The sequence below is a fragment of the Haliaeetus leucocephalus genome, unplaced genomic scaffold (genome assembly GCF_000737465.1).
Source record: "Haliaeetus leucocephalus isolate CR32 unplaced genomic scaffold, Haliaeetus_leucocephalus-4.0 Scaffold517, whole genome shotgun sequence".
Taxonomy (NCBI): Eukaryota; Metazoa; Chordata; class Aves; order Accipitriformes; family Accipitridae; genus Haliaeetus; species Haliaeetus leucocephalus.
In genome coordinates this window covers 7,661,129-7,676,864 of record NW_010972953.1, presented here as the reverse complement: position 1 = coordinate 7,676,864, position 15,736 = coordinate 7,661,129, and the positions used below count along the sequence as shown (strand labels likewise).

The 15,736-nt window shown below is 48.2% G+C and overlaps 1 protein-coding gene across 6 annotated transcripts in view; it reads right to left on the bottom strand.

Moving 5' to 3' along the window:
• The window catches only part of SCMH1 (sex comb on midleg homolog 1 (Drosophila)), a 57,801-nt gene that overhangs the window by 27,450 nt on the left and 14,615 nt on the right, over window positions 1-15,736 (bottom strand). For all 6 annotated transcript variants that reach the window (XM_010576251.1, XM_010576254.1, XM_010576256.1 and 3 more), the window contains 2 exons: window positions 13,843-13,931; window positions 12,638-12,881 (listed from right to left, as the gene is read on the bottom strand). In XM_010576251.1, coding sequence (XP_010574553.1) covers window positions 12,638-12,881; window positions 13,843-13,931 — 333 coding nt within the window. The remainder of the gene's footprint in view (window positions 1-12,637; window positions 12,882-13,842; window positions 13,932-15,736) is intronic.

Genomic DNA, 15,736 nt, shown 5'->3' with positions numbered 1-15,736 from the left:
CTCAAGAGTCACAGTGATACCAGCAACTGCTATTTGCTTTTTGCACAAGTCTTACATTTACAGCTCTCAAGGCAGCATTCCTGTGTGCCCTAAACCATATTGGTAATTACATTCAGCGCTTTCCGAAGGCAGTGCAGCCAGGGATCTTAAAAACCTTCCGAGGCATTCACTGCACCTTGCAACACATCTCAGAGATGCTGGGCAGCCCACTGACAGCCAGAGGTTTAGTGACTTGCCTGAAGTGCCAGACCAATAACAGCATTGCAAAACGTCCCAAGTGTCCTACCTCTAATTATAACCACATACAGATACGTGAAAAAGAACAACTGAAGACTGCAGTCCGTGCTACTGCAGCTGAAGACGAGAAAAACCCTATTCTGGACCTGCAGGGTCTGCTTACATGGATCAAACAACAGAACTCACAACCCAAAGAGACCTCTCCATCACCAAGGCTGCCCTTCTGCACATGTCCGTCTGCCCCATTCACCCAGTCAATTTGCTAAATCCAAGTAGCTAATTTTACCCAAGCACAAAGTGCATCTGGCTAAAACATTTTCCAAAACAAAACTGAGGCTGTATCCATTAACACGGCCCCAAAGAGGAATCTGACCTATCTGGGCAGTGCCAATACAGTTTCTATAACAGAAACCCAGTCTTGTGAACCTGGAAGGGTCTGGACTCATCAGTGACCACGTGGACGGACATGACACAGCCTACCTGCCTTTCCACAAAGTCTCTGAGAACCTCACCAAAGGCTTTTATAAAAACTAAAGAGCCATGGGGTAAGAGGAAAGGCTTCTATAAGGATAAATCAAGGGTTAGAAAAGGTAGGGGTAAACAGTCATTCTTGTGGAGGAGAGAGATCTATGTGGAGGACACAGGGATCTGCACTGCTCAGCGTCTTCATGAGTGACTTGGGGAGGGGATAAGCTCAGTTTTCTAACGATCCACTCTTCCCAGGGCAGACAGGATGATGGCAGCCCATGAGCAGTTCCAGACTGAAGCTAGGAGACTGAGTTTCAGGGCAAGAAAACAGCAGGTGACCATCACGCCGATAAATATAAAGCAATGAGCGTGGAGAAAAAGAATCCTACCTTCAGATGCAAAATGATGGGTTCTGAGCTGCCTGGTGCTCCTTCAGGAGGGAGAACTTGGGCTGTAATGTTCACTGAACAAGAATATCAGCTCAAAGCACAGCAGTGGCCAGAAAGAGCCAGGGGAAAAGATTCCACTTTGGAAAAATGAGAGATCAGGACATTGGACGTCACGGTAGAAACCAACTGAAAAGAAAGCCTCATTACACTAGTTAAAAATCAAGCAAAAAGCCCCCAAACCTGCAGCCGATCCCTGGATTCTCGTTTTCACAGAGTTCCAGCCTTTCCGGGGATATCTTCAGCCAGGGCTAAGCTCTGCCTTGCCCCGCTGCATGCCGAGAGCCACTCCGAGTCTGCCCTTCACTGATCCTATTAAGAAAACTCTTTGATCAGATTGAGCATTTTTAAGAGTTCCTTCACACTGCTTTGGCTCTTCTGCTTAGCATACAATGTAAAATATCTTTTAATGTTTTTAACTGGTTTCCAAGATCATTTCAGAGACAGTAACTCTTATTATTACTTAGCAGTTATTGACGCTTTTTAGAGTATAAACATACGTGTGCAGATATTCCCCAATGCAGGGGGAAAGTGCTCTGAGACCCACCACAACAAGTGTTATGGATGTGCAACACAATAGACTTATTCATCAAAATGCCCTGGGGGTCAGCACAGTCCCCATTTTGCTGATGGCAAAATAAACAGAGATAAGTGACTGGCTCATGATCAGAGACAAAGACAGTGACAGTGCTGTGGAGAGCAAGGATGCCCAAATCGTTGTCCTCAGCAAAAGTCATTTTCAGTTTAGTGCTGAGCACACAGATTTACTTAGTCTCCAAACCGAGGTCTTAATTTCTCCCCCATACAGGAAAGAAATTAACTGCTTTCTATCCACTGAATAGCATTAAAAAATGAATGGGTAAACTGAGTTATGCATCTTTTTTATAAAATACTGCAAAGGCTAGCATTTGGGTAAGGGAAAATGGCATCATGCCTGCCACCACTGGAGCAGTCAAGCAAGCTTCTCCCCGAATAGCAGCTCACAAGCCCCTCATCTCTCAGCACCTTTGCTGTAGAACATCTGCACAACCAGCCATAAACATCTCACATTCCTGCTTCTTCAGCCCCTCTTTTCCCTGCCATCCTCTCTTCCAGCTCCCAGAAGGCAAAGCAAAGGAGCAGAAAGATCATGCTGGGAATGGACCTGGCATAGGCATTTACACTGTAGAGAAAAATGGCAGCTTTGGATGGTGGGGCTGGTTCCAGGGATTTAGTGTGAAGATCTGGATTGCACAGGAAGCCCTCAGCAGAATTACAGCCCATACTGCAACAGCGCTATTATTTATTCTATGCACAGTATCCTCATCACCCTTAGAGAAATACTTGCTTGTATGAGCCAGTGTCCAGCAATCTTTGCAGCCCATTTTTACGAAGGTGGTGGCCTTGGCTTGCACTCTTTGTGCCAGCACCATTTTTTATTTCTTCAGTGATCAGACAACTTAACTCTGGGTCCAGTTCTGCAAGGACAGTTAGATATTCCTTTGCAGGTGCAGCCAAGAGAACGGGTGCTACCAGCTCCCCCAGCCTGTCTGAAGCGCAGCTACCAGGTTGGACAACAAAGAGCTGCAATGAACCTACAGGGGCATATGGTTCAAATGCAGAGGACAAGCGAATGCCAAATTTGTCTATAATCACCCTCTTCACATCCCAAACCACCAGTTTTCCTCCTGTCCCCATTCCTCTACCTCTTATTCCAAATAAACTGGCTGCAATACAACCTGTGTTCTTGCTTGTGATCCCCTTATTAGCCTCATCTTCTCCAGTCCACTGCAAAAATAAAGCTGTTGTAACAATATGTTGTTTTAATCAGCTGTGAAGCAGCTATTGAATTAAAACAGAAATTCTGAACTACAGAAAGGAGATTAGAACTGAGCTGGGCAGCTCCAGCATGAGAAATGCATCAGCAGAGTTGAAACTCAAACCCCTGACTGAAGAGATACACTAGCAGGTGAAAGAACACATACAGCGGCAATCAGGGAGCACCAAGAGAAATGGCAATGCCAATATTTATTGGCAAAGTCAGAACAAAATCAAGTAAAAATCTGAACTTCAATACTCAAGCTTAATCTGATTACCCCAAAGCCAGGCTGATATTGTCTCCTGCATGACAGTGCCCATGGACACATGGTGAGTACTCCAGCAGCAACTGCAAGAGCCCACCTATGAGGCCCCGGAGTTGTTCAGTAGATGGTACATGAGCAGAACTGGCACTTTTGGTCCTGACACAGACACCGACAATGTAAATAAACTTGTTTCCACACCTCAGGAAAACCATCGTACTGCAGCTCTTCCAGGCTTAGTGCTTCAGGAGAGGCCATCAGCAGAGTGTGTACTCGAAGAGGGCTGCCAAAAGCACCAGGGATGACTGACACATGTCCGGTCCACATAGCAGTCCTCAAGAAAATCCCAGAGCCATGCTCTTAGGAAGCAAGCAACCTGCAGACTGGGTAAGACTTCAGCTTGTGCAAGCATGCCCAAGCCAACCTGAACTACACCTGCAGCAGGACAGAGGTCAGTAGTTTCTTCACAGATTTACAGCCTGTGGGAAGTTTGCAACGGCATGGCTATACTGCTATTTATATCCAGCTAGCTCAAGGACATACATTCCATAAGAATATGTGGCGTGAGTGGCCACCACAGTCTATCTACTGACTGATCACATTTTCTGCCCCTGGGAGTTAATTACCAGTGGGTTTCCAAAACCCCATGTTGAGAATGGTTCTGTACTCTTGCCATATTCAGGCTATTCAGGACCGTTCCTGGGGTTTCTGCTTGTTCTGATCTTCTCTGAAGCTCTTTTTTTAGCTTTGGCTTCCTGGTTAAATATTAGCAGAACACCTTCAACATATCAGTGCAGAAAGAACAAGGAGACTGCTAGGTGGGTGCAGTTTATTCCACCTTTTGTTCTTTTTTTAAAGCTGTTCGGAAGCTATAAAAACACCGAAGATCAAGAGGAGAACCATGACAAGCCACAAAAGGTCCGAACTTTATAACAAGTGGGGCTGTATATTCAGTACAAAGTTCCTAGATTCAATAAAAATGCACGCCGTGGCAACATATAACTGTTCGCCAAAGCCAGGGTCAGAGCTGGGCTCAACAGCATTTACTTCCCCTCTCCAAAAACTGGGGAGAAAACAAGAAAATGAAGAAAGTACCCAGTAGGTCACAAGAAGAGGATGTAATGTTCTTGCTCCCATAGAATCACTGCGAAAAATCCCACCCAAATGGGTCCATTTCTCCCATATGTGCATACACTGCTCTGATCACAACCATCCCATTAACTGTGCACAGCCTTTACAGACCTTTGTGAGAAGAGTCTGGTTGATCATTTTGGTTGCTCTGGCACTTACCTGCATCAGAAGCAGCATCCCTCCAAGGGACCAAGCTCCTGTCACCAACGGCTGGCATATGTGTGCTGGTGACAGGCTGAAACAAGGTGTGGAGCCCTAAATCCTTGATGCGAAGGTTCTTAAGTGTTTAAAACACTTCATCTAGATGGGAAACTGTGCTCTCCCTGTGGCTCTCCTAAAGTTATACAAACTGTTACACTGGGCATACTTTAAGCTTATTTAACTCTGCTTCCAAACCTGGCAGCAAAAGATGGTTAGGCAGAAACACCAGCCCTTCTTGTAATCAGCAGCTCAGGACATCCTGACTCAGACACTTTTAGACCCCCAGAAATAAAAGCCCCGACAGCTGTTCTTCCTTGAGTTTGTCCAATTCTACCCTGAAAGCACTCAGACCTTTGGCCTACACAAGCACAGCCCTGTACCATGTCCCATCAGCAGAAGCATTGTTACTGGTCAGAGATCTTGCAGAAATGGAGCAGCGACCCCAGCGCTATTCACCCGGAGAGAGGAAGGTTTCAACAGTGAGGCTCCTGTTGAAACATCCTGCCAAGACTCAGTAATGCCCTGAGATTTTGAAACCCTGTTTTGGGACAGGAAGTAGGATAGAAAAGGGAAGGAAACATCCTGAATACAACCCAGGCTCTCTGGGTTATGAAGCATCTTAGAATAAAACACATGAGGAAAAGTCAAGTTGGGAGGAAGGCCTAGACACTGATATTAAGGACAGGCTGGGGGATAGCGGAAACTCTGCCTTTCCCAGGTCAGCTCCTCTTCTCAGAGGCTCTTGCCAGCCCCAAGACATCATATAGTAATATCAAGTCTCTGAAATGCCAGATCCACCATTCCTGCTGAGCCACAGATTTGCTGTTTGTTGAGCCGCGGGCACCATCAGCATCCAAAGAGGGTTGGGGGAGCAGCACACCCTCCTGCAGCGCTGGGCTGCTCTTGTCCGAGCCCCCAGACCTCCAAAGCCATAGTGTATTCCAGGACACACATTTGAGCCAAGCCAGGATTACTGCTAAGTGCCTTGGCTCTGTGCTCTGAACAGCTCAAGAGTTTTTTCATGGGATCTTCCGATAGCAGTCACGAAGGCAGCAACACCCAGGTACCATGACTGCACATGCATTAGACTCACGCATAAAAGAGAAAATGATGAACTTCTTTGCGTAACCTTCTGTCAGTACATAAACTCTGCTTGTGTGGTCCCAAATCCAGCCACCCCAACACAAACTAGTGTCACCCAGCTTGATGTATGAGCTCCAAATCCGAGCTCAGTCCTGAAGTGACAGTAATTAATATTTTTCCATTTCCTCCAAGCAGGAAAGCACAGAAGCTCACCTGAGTGTTACCCTGCCAGCTACCCCTGATGAGGCTCCTCCACCCACCGCTGTGTTCTCGCCCCGAAGGAGAAGAGAAACCAAGCAACATCAAAAATAAAGAAAAGCCATAAAATACACATTACCTTTGCCCATGGGCAGAAAATCTAGCATCTGATTATCCTCTCCATTTGAAGACACCAAGCAGTTAACCAATAAATCACATGCCAGCAATGGTGGCGAGAGATGAAGAACTTCATGAACTTTCTACCCAGGGTCAGCATTTTCTGCCTCTCTGTTACCTCCCGGAATTATCGCTCCTGGCCCAGCACCCACGCAAGGGCAGCCCAGGCCCTGCCGGCACACTCCAGTCTCTTCGGCGGGCTGTGTAACGCATGCAACAGATGGCGAGCCAGGAGTGGATGTGAGCTACACTTCAACATATCCCCATGGTAACTATCTAAAACTATTAACTTTTGCTTGCTTTGCAAGCAGAGGGAAATGCTTTCAAGGCAGCCAAGCCCAGAGAGAGGGAGCAGTGTGCTGACAGCTCGCAGCAGACCCGAAGAAGGCAGTCAAGGCAAGTGCCTGCTGTTTAACCGCACGGAGCACCAGGGTCTCCACTGCCCTCACTGCAGCTCCCCATCAGCCTTGGCAAAGCAGCCAGAAGGACATGCTCTGCATTAGCTCTCCCTGACCCAGCTGAGTGTGGGGCCTCTCCGCCAGTTAGGCTCGTGCTAAGGCAGCAACTCCACTCCTCCAAATTCCAGCGCTGGAGCTGCTTCCAGCTCTGCCCGCCCAGCCTTAACGCTTTCACTGCTGCCCCTCTCCCAAACCCAGCACGGCGTCACCCCTCTCTCTGTTACGGAGCATCCAGAAGGGTGGAAAAGGGTGTTAACAAACCCACCAGGGAACTCCAGAGGAACTTGGCATCAGCCAGAGGCATAGCCCAAATGGGAGAATGGCACAGGGACCTTCTGAGTTACAGACTTTAATGGCTATCCTTGTGACTGTGGGCAGGTTGGTGCTGGCTGCATGTGTCCCTGCATCCTTGTTTTTAAGGTTACAGTATTTCCCTGCCCTCCAGCAGTGATGTACGAAACATGGTGGAGCAGACTTAAGGGATGCTATTACAGTGGAAGGGGTGTGTGTATGCATGTGTGTGTGGGGAAGGTTCTTGTGCAGGTATGGACTAAATCTGGATTTCTCAGGACCTGGAAAATGAGCTGCTTTTCAAGAGGCCAGAAAAGACTGTCCCTACCACAGCATCTTCCAGCAGCAGTACTGTTGGGATCATGCACGGAGCCACCAGCACTCAGCTGTAAGAAGGGCGCCTGTAAAAGTCTCACAATTTTTGAGGCAAATCACTGCTAAAGTAGCATAAACACAAGAAAAATGCATGTGTTTCTTTGAAATTTAAAGCTAATGTTTAAATAAGAGTTCTACAAGCTTTCTTGTGTAAAGACCCAGATCTTGCAGAAAATCTCAGACTCCTGCGCCCACAATCAGCACATATAGGCAGAAAGCCCTGATCCTGTCTGCTCAGTCTCTTTTTCCCAACTGGTGTCCTTTTGCTCGTGTAGATAGACTCCTGAGTGCATCACCTCCTTGGGTGAAGAGCTCAGAGCTGGAAGCTGCCTTGCAGAGGTACCTGAGAAGACCCCGGGTTGGTTTCTCTTCCCCCAGGGGCTCACAGCTCTCCACCCCACAAACCACTTCAGAAAGGCAAATAACTGCTCATGGAACCTATTCCAATGTGTTTCCCTGACTACAAAGGACTGAACTTTACTCTAGCCTGTGATCAGTTGTGAAACCCCAAATTTCCCACGGATAACAGAAGCAGACACATCTCTCTACAAGACCATGCCTTGGCTGATGGGGGATTTCCCTCAGCCCCCCTCCCTGCTGAGCTTTCCAGGGCAGGTGGCCCTGGAAACTACAATCATTAACCAGCTTCTTACTTCCTCTTTTCTTCTCAGTGATTTTTATCACAGTCTCATATTTCCCTTTTCAATCCGTTTTGCCCTGAACCTTAGCAGCAGCACCTCCATTTGTGTGTGCATCTGTTGCTCTTTCTCCCCAGACATGATTTAAAGTAACTAAGCAACAATCCTCATTCTTTAGGTTGATCCTAAATACTGATTTTCTGTACTGCTTACAATGGAGAGGGACAAAGCAGCTTTCCAAATCTGCGCTCCACTTATGTCAGTGACCCGAGAGCAGGATTGTTTCTGTCCCGTTTAAGAGCCACGAAAGCTTGAGTTGCCCCCAGACTCCCCAAGGAGCAGGAAGTTCAGAAAAAGTAAAATGCATGCAAAGTTTTTCAAAAGTACTCTACTGGTTTTGGCTGTGCTAGAGTTAACTTTCTTTAGTAATAGCTCGTATGGTGCTGTGTTTCAGATTTGTGGCCAAAACAGCACTGGTAACACACTCATGTTTTAGCTATTGCTGAGCTGGGCTTGCGGAGTGTCAAGGTCTTCTCTGTTTCTCACAGCGAGCAGGCTGGGGGTGCACAAGATGCTGGGAGGGGGCACAGCCGTGACAACTGACCCCAACTGACCAAAGGGATATTCCATACCATATGATGCTGTGCTCATCAAGAGAAGCTGGGGGAAAGAAGGAGGAAGGGGGGGGATGATCGGAGCAATGGCATTGTCTTCCCAAGTCACCATTACACGTGATGAAGCCCTGCTTTCCTGGAGATGGCTGAACACCTGCGTGTCGATAGGAAGCAGTGAATGAACACCTGGCTTTGCCTTGCATGTACAGCTTTTGCTTTACTTATTAAGCTGTCTGTATCTCAACCCACGAGTTTTCACACCTTTACCCTTCTCATTCTCTGCCCCATCCCACTGCGGGGGTGAGCAAGTGGCAGAGGGGGGCTCAGCTGTCTACCAGGGCTAACCCACAACACATATTTTACCCTTCAATCTCTGCTTTCCTTCCAATTTACACTTCTACCTAACATTGCCACAGTGCACAGACTTATACACTCCTTGTATGCATCACAACTTAATCTAGACCTTGAAGCTCTCAGCTTGAGAAATATCAGCTACCTCCTGCGCTGTATCTACTACAATGTCAGCTGAGTCACTACATAACTCATACAGAAAAGCACGCAGGCCTGGCAGATGGGGATAATTCCTTCCCTAGTCAACACACCTTCAGGGTCTTCTGTTGAAAAAATCAACGTTGTTAGTAAAGTGCATGCAGTGTATTTTGGCCGCGCTTTTGTGTGCTGCAATATCTAAATATGGGGAAAACACCATTCTCCTCTGATGCCCTAATTCTGAAACTCTGACCCCATCATGCAACAGGGAAGTTCAAAACCTTTGCAGTATGTTTGGGTTCAATGCCCCACACAACCTTAATTCAGCTGCTTTATGTATATGCTCTGTGATAGATAAATATTTCTCAATCAATATTTCTCTAGGATGACTGCTTGACTCTGAACGGATGTGCAAACAGCTCTTTTGGAAACAGTCAAAAAAGCTAATTTCTAAAACTCTGAAGTGAACCCACAAGTCACAAGCACCTCGTGTACAAGGTAACTGCAGAAACTATCATTAACACAGTCTGCCCTTTGAGCAGAGCTCAAAGCTGCAATCTAGCGCTTAGTTTAATAGGAAGTCCACCTCACCTTATATTCCTAAAAGCCCAGGATATGCATTTAAGGGTAAAAAAGCACGTGTGTAAGAGGCATGAGAAGACATATAAGATGCTGTACACTACATGTGAAGAGTGGAGTGGGGATTCCTGGCCAAGAGACAACCCTGGGAGTGCCCCACTGGCATGGGTGGGAAGCTGGAGGAAGCCTGCTGCACACCCATAGAAACCCCTCTCCCTTTGGGATGGTCATGGGGACCTGCCTTCCCCGACTGCTGCCAAGCTGGTGTGAAGAAGCTGAGGATGCACAGGATGAGCTCAGGATGCACAGGCATTTCACCTTGCTCTGTAAGCCCAGCAGAGCTGACCTGCAACACCAGTCCGCAGGCTTACATGGGGCAGAGAGGATCAGGACCAACCAGGCATCCCTGGAGCTACGTTTCCCCTGTGGTGTGTGTTTATTTGAACCCCCCAGCTCCAAGCTGTGCTGCATCAAGAGAGGAGCTCCAGGAGACACCCGGGAGCCTGCAGCCATCTGGCCACCGGCCGCAGCGGAGCTCTCCCAGCAGGCCACCACACAGACAGCACATCCTGAGAGCGATGTAATTACCAACCTGGTGCGCAGAGAGCTGTTCCTCCTCGCTGTTTGACCTCCCTTTCCTCCCTTCACACACATGTGCCCTTCTGAAAGCTCCCCTCAGCATGGCTGGCCTGGCCCAAGCTCCACCAGCACCCTGCCCAGCCGCCCCAGCTAAGCAAACACTGGTGGGAGTGGGAGGCCCCGGAGCTGGAGAGGGGATGTGCCTGGGAGAAGCTCTGCACTCCTCCACCTCTGCTGGCAACCAGCAGAAGGGACAGATTAGAGCTGAATTAAGTTACCAGCATTAAACAGATATGCCTGGCCTCTTTGAAGTTCTGCTTCCCTTGAACGTGAACTCATTTGGTGAGGCCTCTTTTTGCTCAGCCCCAGGAAGCCATCAGTCTCGACAGAGTTAACTCTTCACAGGATTTCTCAGCTCTCCCTGCTGGTATCCATCAGCTCAGCGCAAGGCAGTCAGTCTGGTATGTGAGCAGAGCCCGGTATAACCACGGTTAGCACTGACCTCCTTCATGTTTCCCTGGGTCTCCCTGATTTGGGAATTCCCACCAGGAAAGGGAACCTGCCCAACTCCACCATGTGGTCCTGCAGGCTCCAGGCTGGCACACAGGGAAGCTTTATCGGAGCTGAAGGAAAGGGGGATCCCTCTGTGGTGAAGCATCCTCCAACCCTGCCAAAGGCAGCACTCTCAGGTCCTGGGAGGACTGTGCTCAATCCTCCTCCAAAGCAGGGGTGAGGAGTAAAGGAACAAGGGCGGAATTTAATTACAGATGAGGAAAGTTCCCAGTGCTCCTTTCTTTTGGTTTAATTCCACTAAGTGGAAACTGGAAAGACTGGGGCAGGAAAGGGAGGGGGTAACCACAGAGAGGAAAGTAAAATATGACAAAGACAAGGCTGATCCCAACTCCACAGCATTTTTACATGGCTCATGCAACCTCTGCCAATCCCTGCTCTTGCCCCAGTACTTGAAAAACGCAGCAAAGAGAGCAGAAATCTGCCCAAGAGCAAGCGCTGCCTCTGCCTGGGATTGGGGAGATGTGACTTTCAGGGTTCACTATTTTTGTACATAAGCGGGAACTGCAGAGTTGCTGCCGATGGAGCCAATACGAGAGGGAGAGCCTGTCACTGCTGCCTGCCAAAGGGGGAAGCAAATGCTTCTCAAGATGGCTCCAAGTTACCACGGTGTTGCCCCCATGATGGGGTGTTACTTCTGGATTCTCTGCTTGCTCCCAGCTTCAGCCCCTGGCACAGGGAGGCTGGAGAGGAACAGAGCTGCTTGTGCTGCATGCTGCGTGTCAGAGGGAGGTTCCCACTTCTCCTGGGAAGGCAGCTTCCATCTCGCTCCTGAAACCTTTCACCCCCAGTTTACTGCCAGGAAATCTCCCACCCAACACAAACATGTCTTTAGCCACTCATGCAGTACCTGAGAAGCACCTTGGAGATGCTGGGCGAGAGCCCCTGACTCCAGGGTACCACTGGAGAGGTCAGCCACTGGCTGGGAGGTCCCCAGCAGCTCTGCAGAGCCTGTAGGGCAGCAGCAGGCAGGACACAAACAAACAGCAGGAAGCAAGGGAGAGGCTGGGAACATCAAGGCCAAATGCATAAATCCAAGATAAACAGTGAGAGTGCCTTTCAGATCCCAACCATGACAGAAATCATCTCTATCCAAGGGGAGCCCGCAGCTTGGCTTGCACACAGGCCATGCGAGACGACCTAAGGCAATCCACCCCGACAACAGACTTGCAGCACAGAGGACAGAACTGGCTCACATCAAGGGACAGCAGGAAAGCACAGCCTGACGGGTTAGCACAAGCTGACCCTGGATTTTCAAGAGGAACAGTCTTATCACAAAAATGCCTTTCCTAAGTAATCCTTCAGCTCCAGTAGAGAGGTTGCTTTCCTGCTTCTCATTTCATTGACAGGCATGCGTCAGACTTGCCAGCCAGCAAATGCCAGAGGCATGTGCATGGGGACAATGACAGCTCCCCTGGTTCTAAACACAACTGCAATGCTAGCAAGCTAGAGACACATCTGAAAATCTCAACAGCCAATGCTCGGACCTTTGCAAGGCAGCAAGTTCCCCAATACCATTCCTAACCAACAATCATGGTTCTAGGAACAAGGCAAGTACAACCTCATTCAGACCTGCTTTTTCCATGTTCACAGTAGAGATCACAGCATAAGGCAGAGCAAGATAACTGTCAGAAGTACAGGCAGGTGCAGTCCTGCAACTTAGTTCTCATTATTCCCTTATATCCACAAATAGCCCAGTCCCCCTGTGAAAAAGTCCCTAGGAATATGCGTTCCAAAGACACAGGAAAGACTCCAAGGAAATTCCTGAAGAGGAGCAGACCCCAGCAATGTTGTACAGCACCACTATCCCTCCAGAGAGCCATCATCCTGCCCATCTTTATGGATGGCTGTTCCTTAGCACCTTGATGCCAGGTTGTTACACTGCTAATAGGTATGATCGTCTGTACCTTTACCACGCATGAAGCAACATAAGCAAGCCAGACAGGGCACCCAGATGTCCTTGCTACTAGCCTCTGCCTGTTTTTCTGCTCTTTGAGAGCTGAGTGGAGGAGGAAGACAGCTAAGCAACAACGTGGGCCTTACCTTTTGTCCCAGGGGGCTGCAGATTATCTCCAGTCAGCGAGCACCAGCCTACGGGAAAGATGTCCCGGGAATCATATCGGCACCAGTAATCGAAGGCACCTCTCCAGCCATCAAATGTTATGAGGACCTCAGAACCTCTCACCTCCCCAATGGTGGCCGGGCAGATGAAGTGAGGGTTCTTCCTGTCCACTGCCTCCAGCTTCATACCTGTCTTGAAGAAGTTTTGGGATGGAGATGGTGGTTCCTACAAGGAGAAGTTGAAAATGTGCTCAAAGAGGATATGCCAGTGCCTCCCCAGACCAGGGCTGTCCCCTCCATCAGCAAAATCACCTCCACAAGCAGGTGAAGAAGGGAGCTAGTGAGCTGGACTTGAACCCCAATTAGGTGTTCACACACTGGCCTACCTATGCAACCATATGCCCTTTAAGTCAAGAGGCAACAAAGTCCACTACTGACTGCTCTGCCATCACCTGGCTGCTGGACCAAATCCAGACAGTGCTGTGTTAACACTGCACCCTGTGACAACTGTCACCCAACACAGGCAGAAAATAGAGGTCCAAAGAAAAGAGCCTCTATAGGATACTCTCACCTTGTTATCTCAGAGCAGGAAAACCTGAGATATGACAGTCTCTCTCTCTCATTCTTCCCCCACCTTCAGCTTTGCTAGACATGTGAGAGATCCACCATTCATCCTTATCTGGGGCTTGCTCTTCCTAGTGTTTTATACCTGAGATACACTAAAGCCACACCAACCATCCCATACCACAGCACACGGCTCTAGACTGGCTTCTGTCTCTCTCTGACTTCACTAGGGGTGTGAGAATAGTGTTGCCTCACAGCAATATTTGCACTCCTTACAAGCTCTGGTACACTAAAAAGTTTCAGAGAGGTGCTTTCACATATTGCATTCCTGACTTTGAGTAGCACCTGCAGCCCAAGTGAAAAAACAAGCACATCTCTCAAGCCCAAGTGTTGAAGCCCAGGACACTTTCTTAGCAGACCTCTCTCTGCATCCTGACACTGCTACAACACAGCCGCAGAGGGTCTGGGTCTCTACTAGAGAAGCAGCACTCTGGCAAAGCTGGGCAATGTTCTTCATCTCTGGGATCAGCAGATCTCATGTGAGATGCCAGCTGTGATTTTGGTGCTTTGCAGTAAAGGGGACATGCCAGAAGGATGTCTTCACAAACAGTATGGTAAAATACCTTGTGAAAAATCCGGACAGGAGCCATCTCTGCTCCATTCAGAGTCTTCAGAAGGAACATGGGCCAAGAGGAGGCATTCAGCCGAAAGCCTGCAGAGAAGGAAGCAGAGATGGAGTCTTTAAGGCTGTGGGGGTAACTGGATCTGGCAGCACATGCCTGCTCTGATGGGAACTTTGCAGCAGGCACATACTGTGATCCCACACCACCCTCCTCCTCAGGCTGGACAGTCAGGTTTGACCTTTTCCAGGTACTCTGAACACAAAACATTATGTTGTTGAAAAGAAACATCTGGAAATGGATTTTTGACTCCAGTATTTGCTTATCGTAAGAAAAGTCTGTACATTGACCATACAGGCAGAGCATTTTGTGCAGCACTAGTGCTGGTGGCACTATCCTACTACAGGGGAGACATGAATCAGCAAGTGCACACTCAGGCTATAAAATTTCTTCCTCAATAGGGAATCTCAGTTTCTGGGTGGCCTCCTCCACCTTTTAGAGTGAGCTGCAGGCAAGCTAACCTGAAGAAATAAAGTGGCTGTGACTTGGCTGGGAAACAGATTTAACCATTACAGGAAAGGATAGCAGTTTTTGGCTCGACACCTTCTGTGAAAAAAAGTAGAGAAATAACAGGAAGGGGCTTATGGGAAGAAAAAAGCACATTCACATGCTGTGAGTCTATGGCACTGAGTATGACTGCACAACTGACAAAAGTCTCCAGATACCACAAAACACCATCTTTGCTGAATGTGGATCTTCCTGTACAGGCAATTTCTGCTGCTCAGCTGAACAAGGCATTGCACTTTCTCTATTTACTGTGTTTTGACGGTAATCCTGGGACTGCACCTAGATGGAAAGCATCCCATTGTCCTGGTTTCAGCTGGGATAGAGTTAATTTGCTGGCTGGGGTTAAACCACAACAGTGCATGATGATTAACATGGCAAAGTTTTGCCAGGGTTGAAATGCCAGAACACAGCCAGCTCATTACAGGCCACCCTGCCAGCCCTGCAACTCTGTCAGAGCAGCCTGGAAACCAAACAAGCTAACCACAAATCTCAGGGGATGGGAGAGCTAAGCTTCCTGAGGGGCAAAGATAATCTTTTACATTAATTATCTACGTAAAGAAGGGGAGCAGCAGTGGATGTGTACACATGGAAAATACTACAAGGAACACAGAAAATCCTTGCTGGGTCTTCCGGGCCCTTGCACTCTGCAGGCAGAAACAACAACTGCAAAACTAGCTATTTGTTACCTGTCTTTATGCTGGGTGCAACAGAACCACTCTTGTCTGGCCCACGGTTAAGCAGGCAATATAGATCAGAGCTGGGCACACAGGCTTCTTCCAGCGTATGAACCCTCTCCTTTGGCACAGTCGGAAATGAGTTTTGCTCTCAACTCGATTACACTTATTGCCATCTGCTGGCAAAACCCAGACAAGGCACAGGACGAACCCATCACTGCCAGCTAGGACAGGTACCCATGCCTGCTGGGCAGGCCGCACCAGAGCTGTGAGCTGCACCCTAGGACCAAGGTTTCAAAGAGATGTCTGCAAATGGACAGCGGCATGCATAAAAGTAATATACAAAATGGCAGCTTTAATGTTAATAGCTGCAGCAGGTTTTGTCTGTAGCAATTAGGAAGGGAAAGAGTGTAATTAGACTTGCATATACACAGCTTCGTGTGGTGTGATGTGCCAAAACATGCACCTGCTGATGTTTCTTCCTTCTTCAGAATGGTCAGTCCCAAGTGTCCCATTGCAATTTAGACTGTACTTCCACCAAAGCTCACAAATGGTGCTCCAGGAAAAAACACGAATAAAAATATTCCTAACTCAAGGTATGCTATTGAAGGTTTCTTGCATCACTATAGATCGGCTTGATATTATTTGGGGATTTG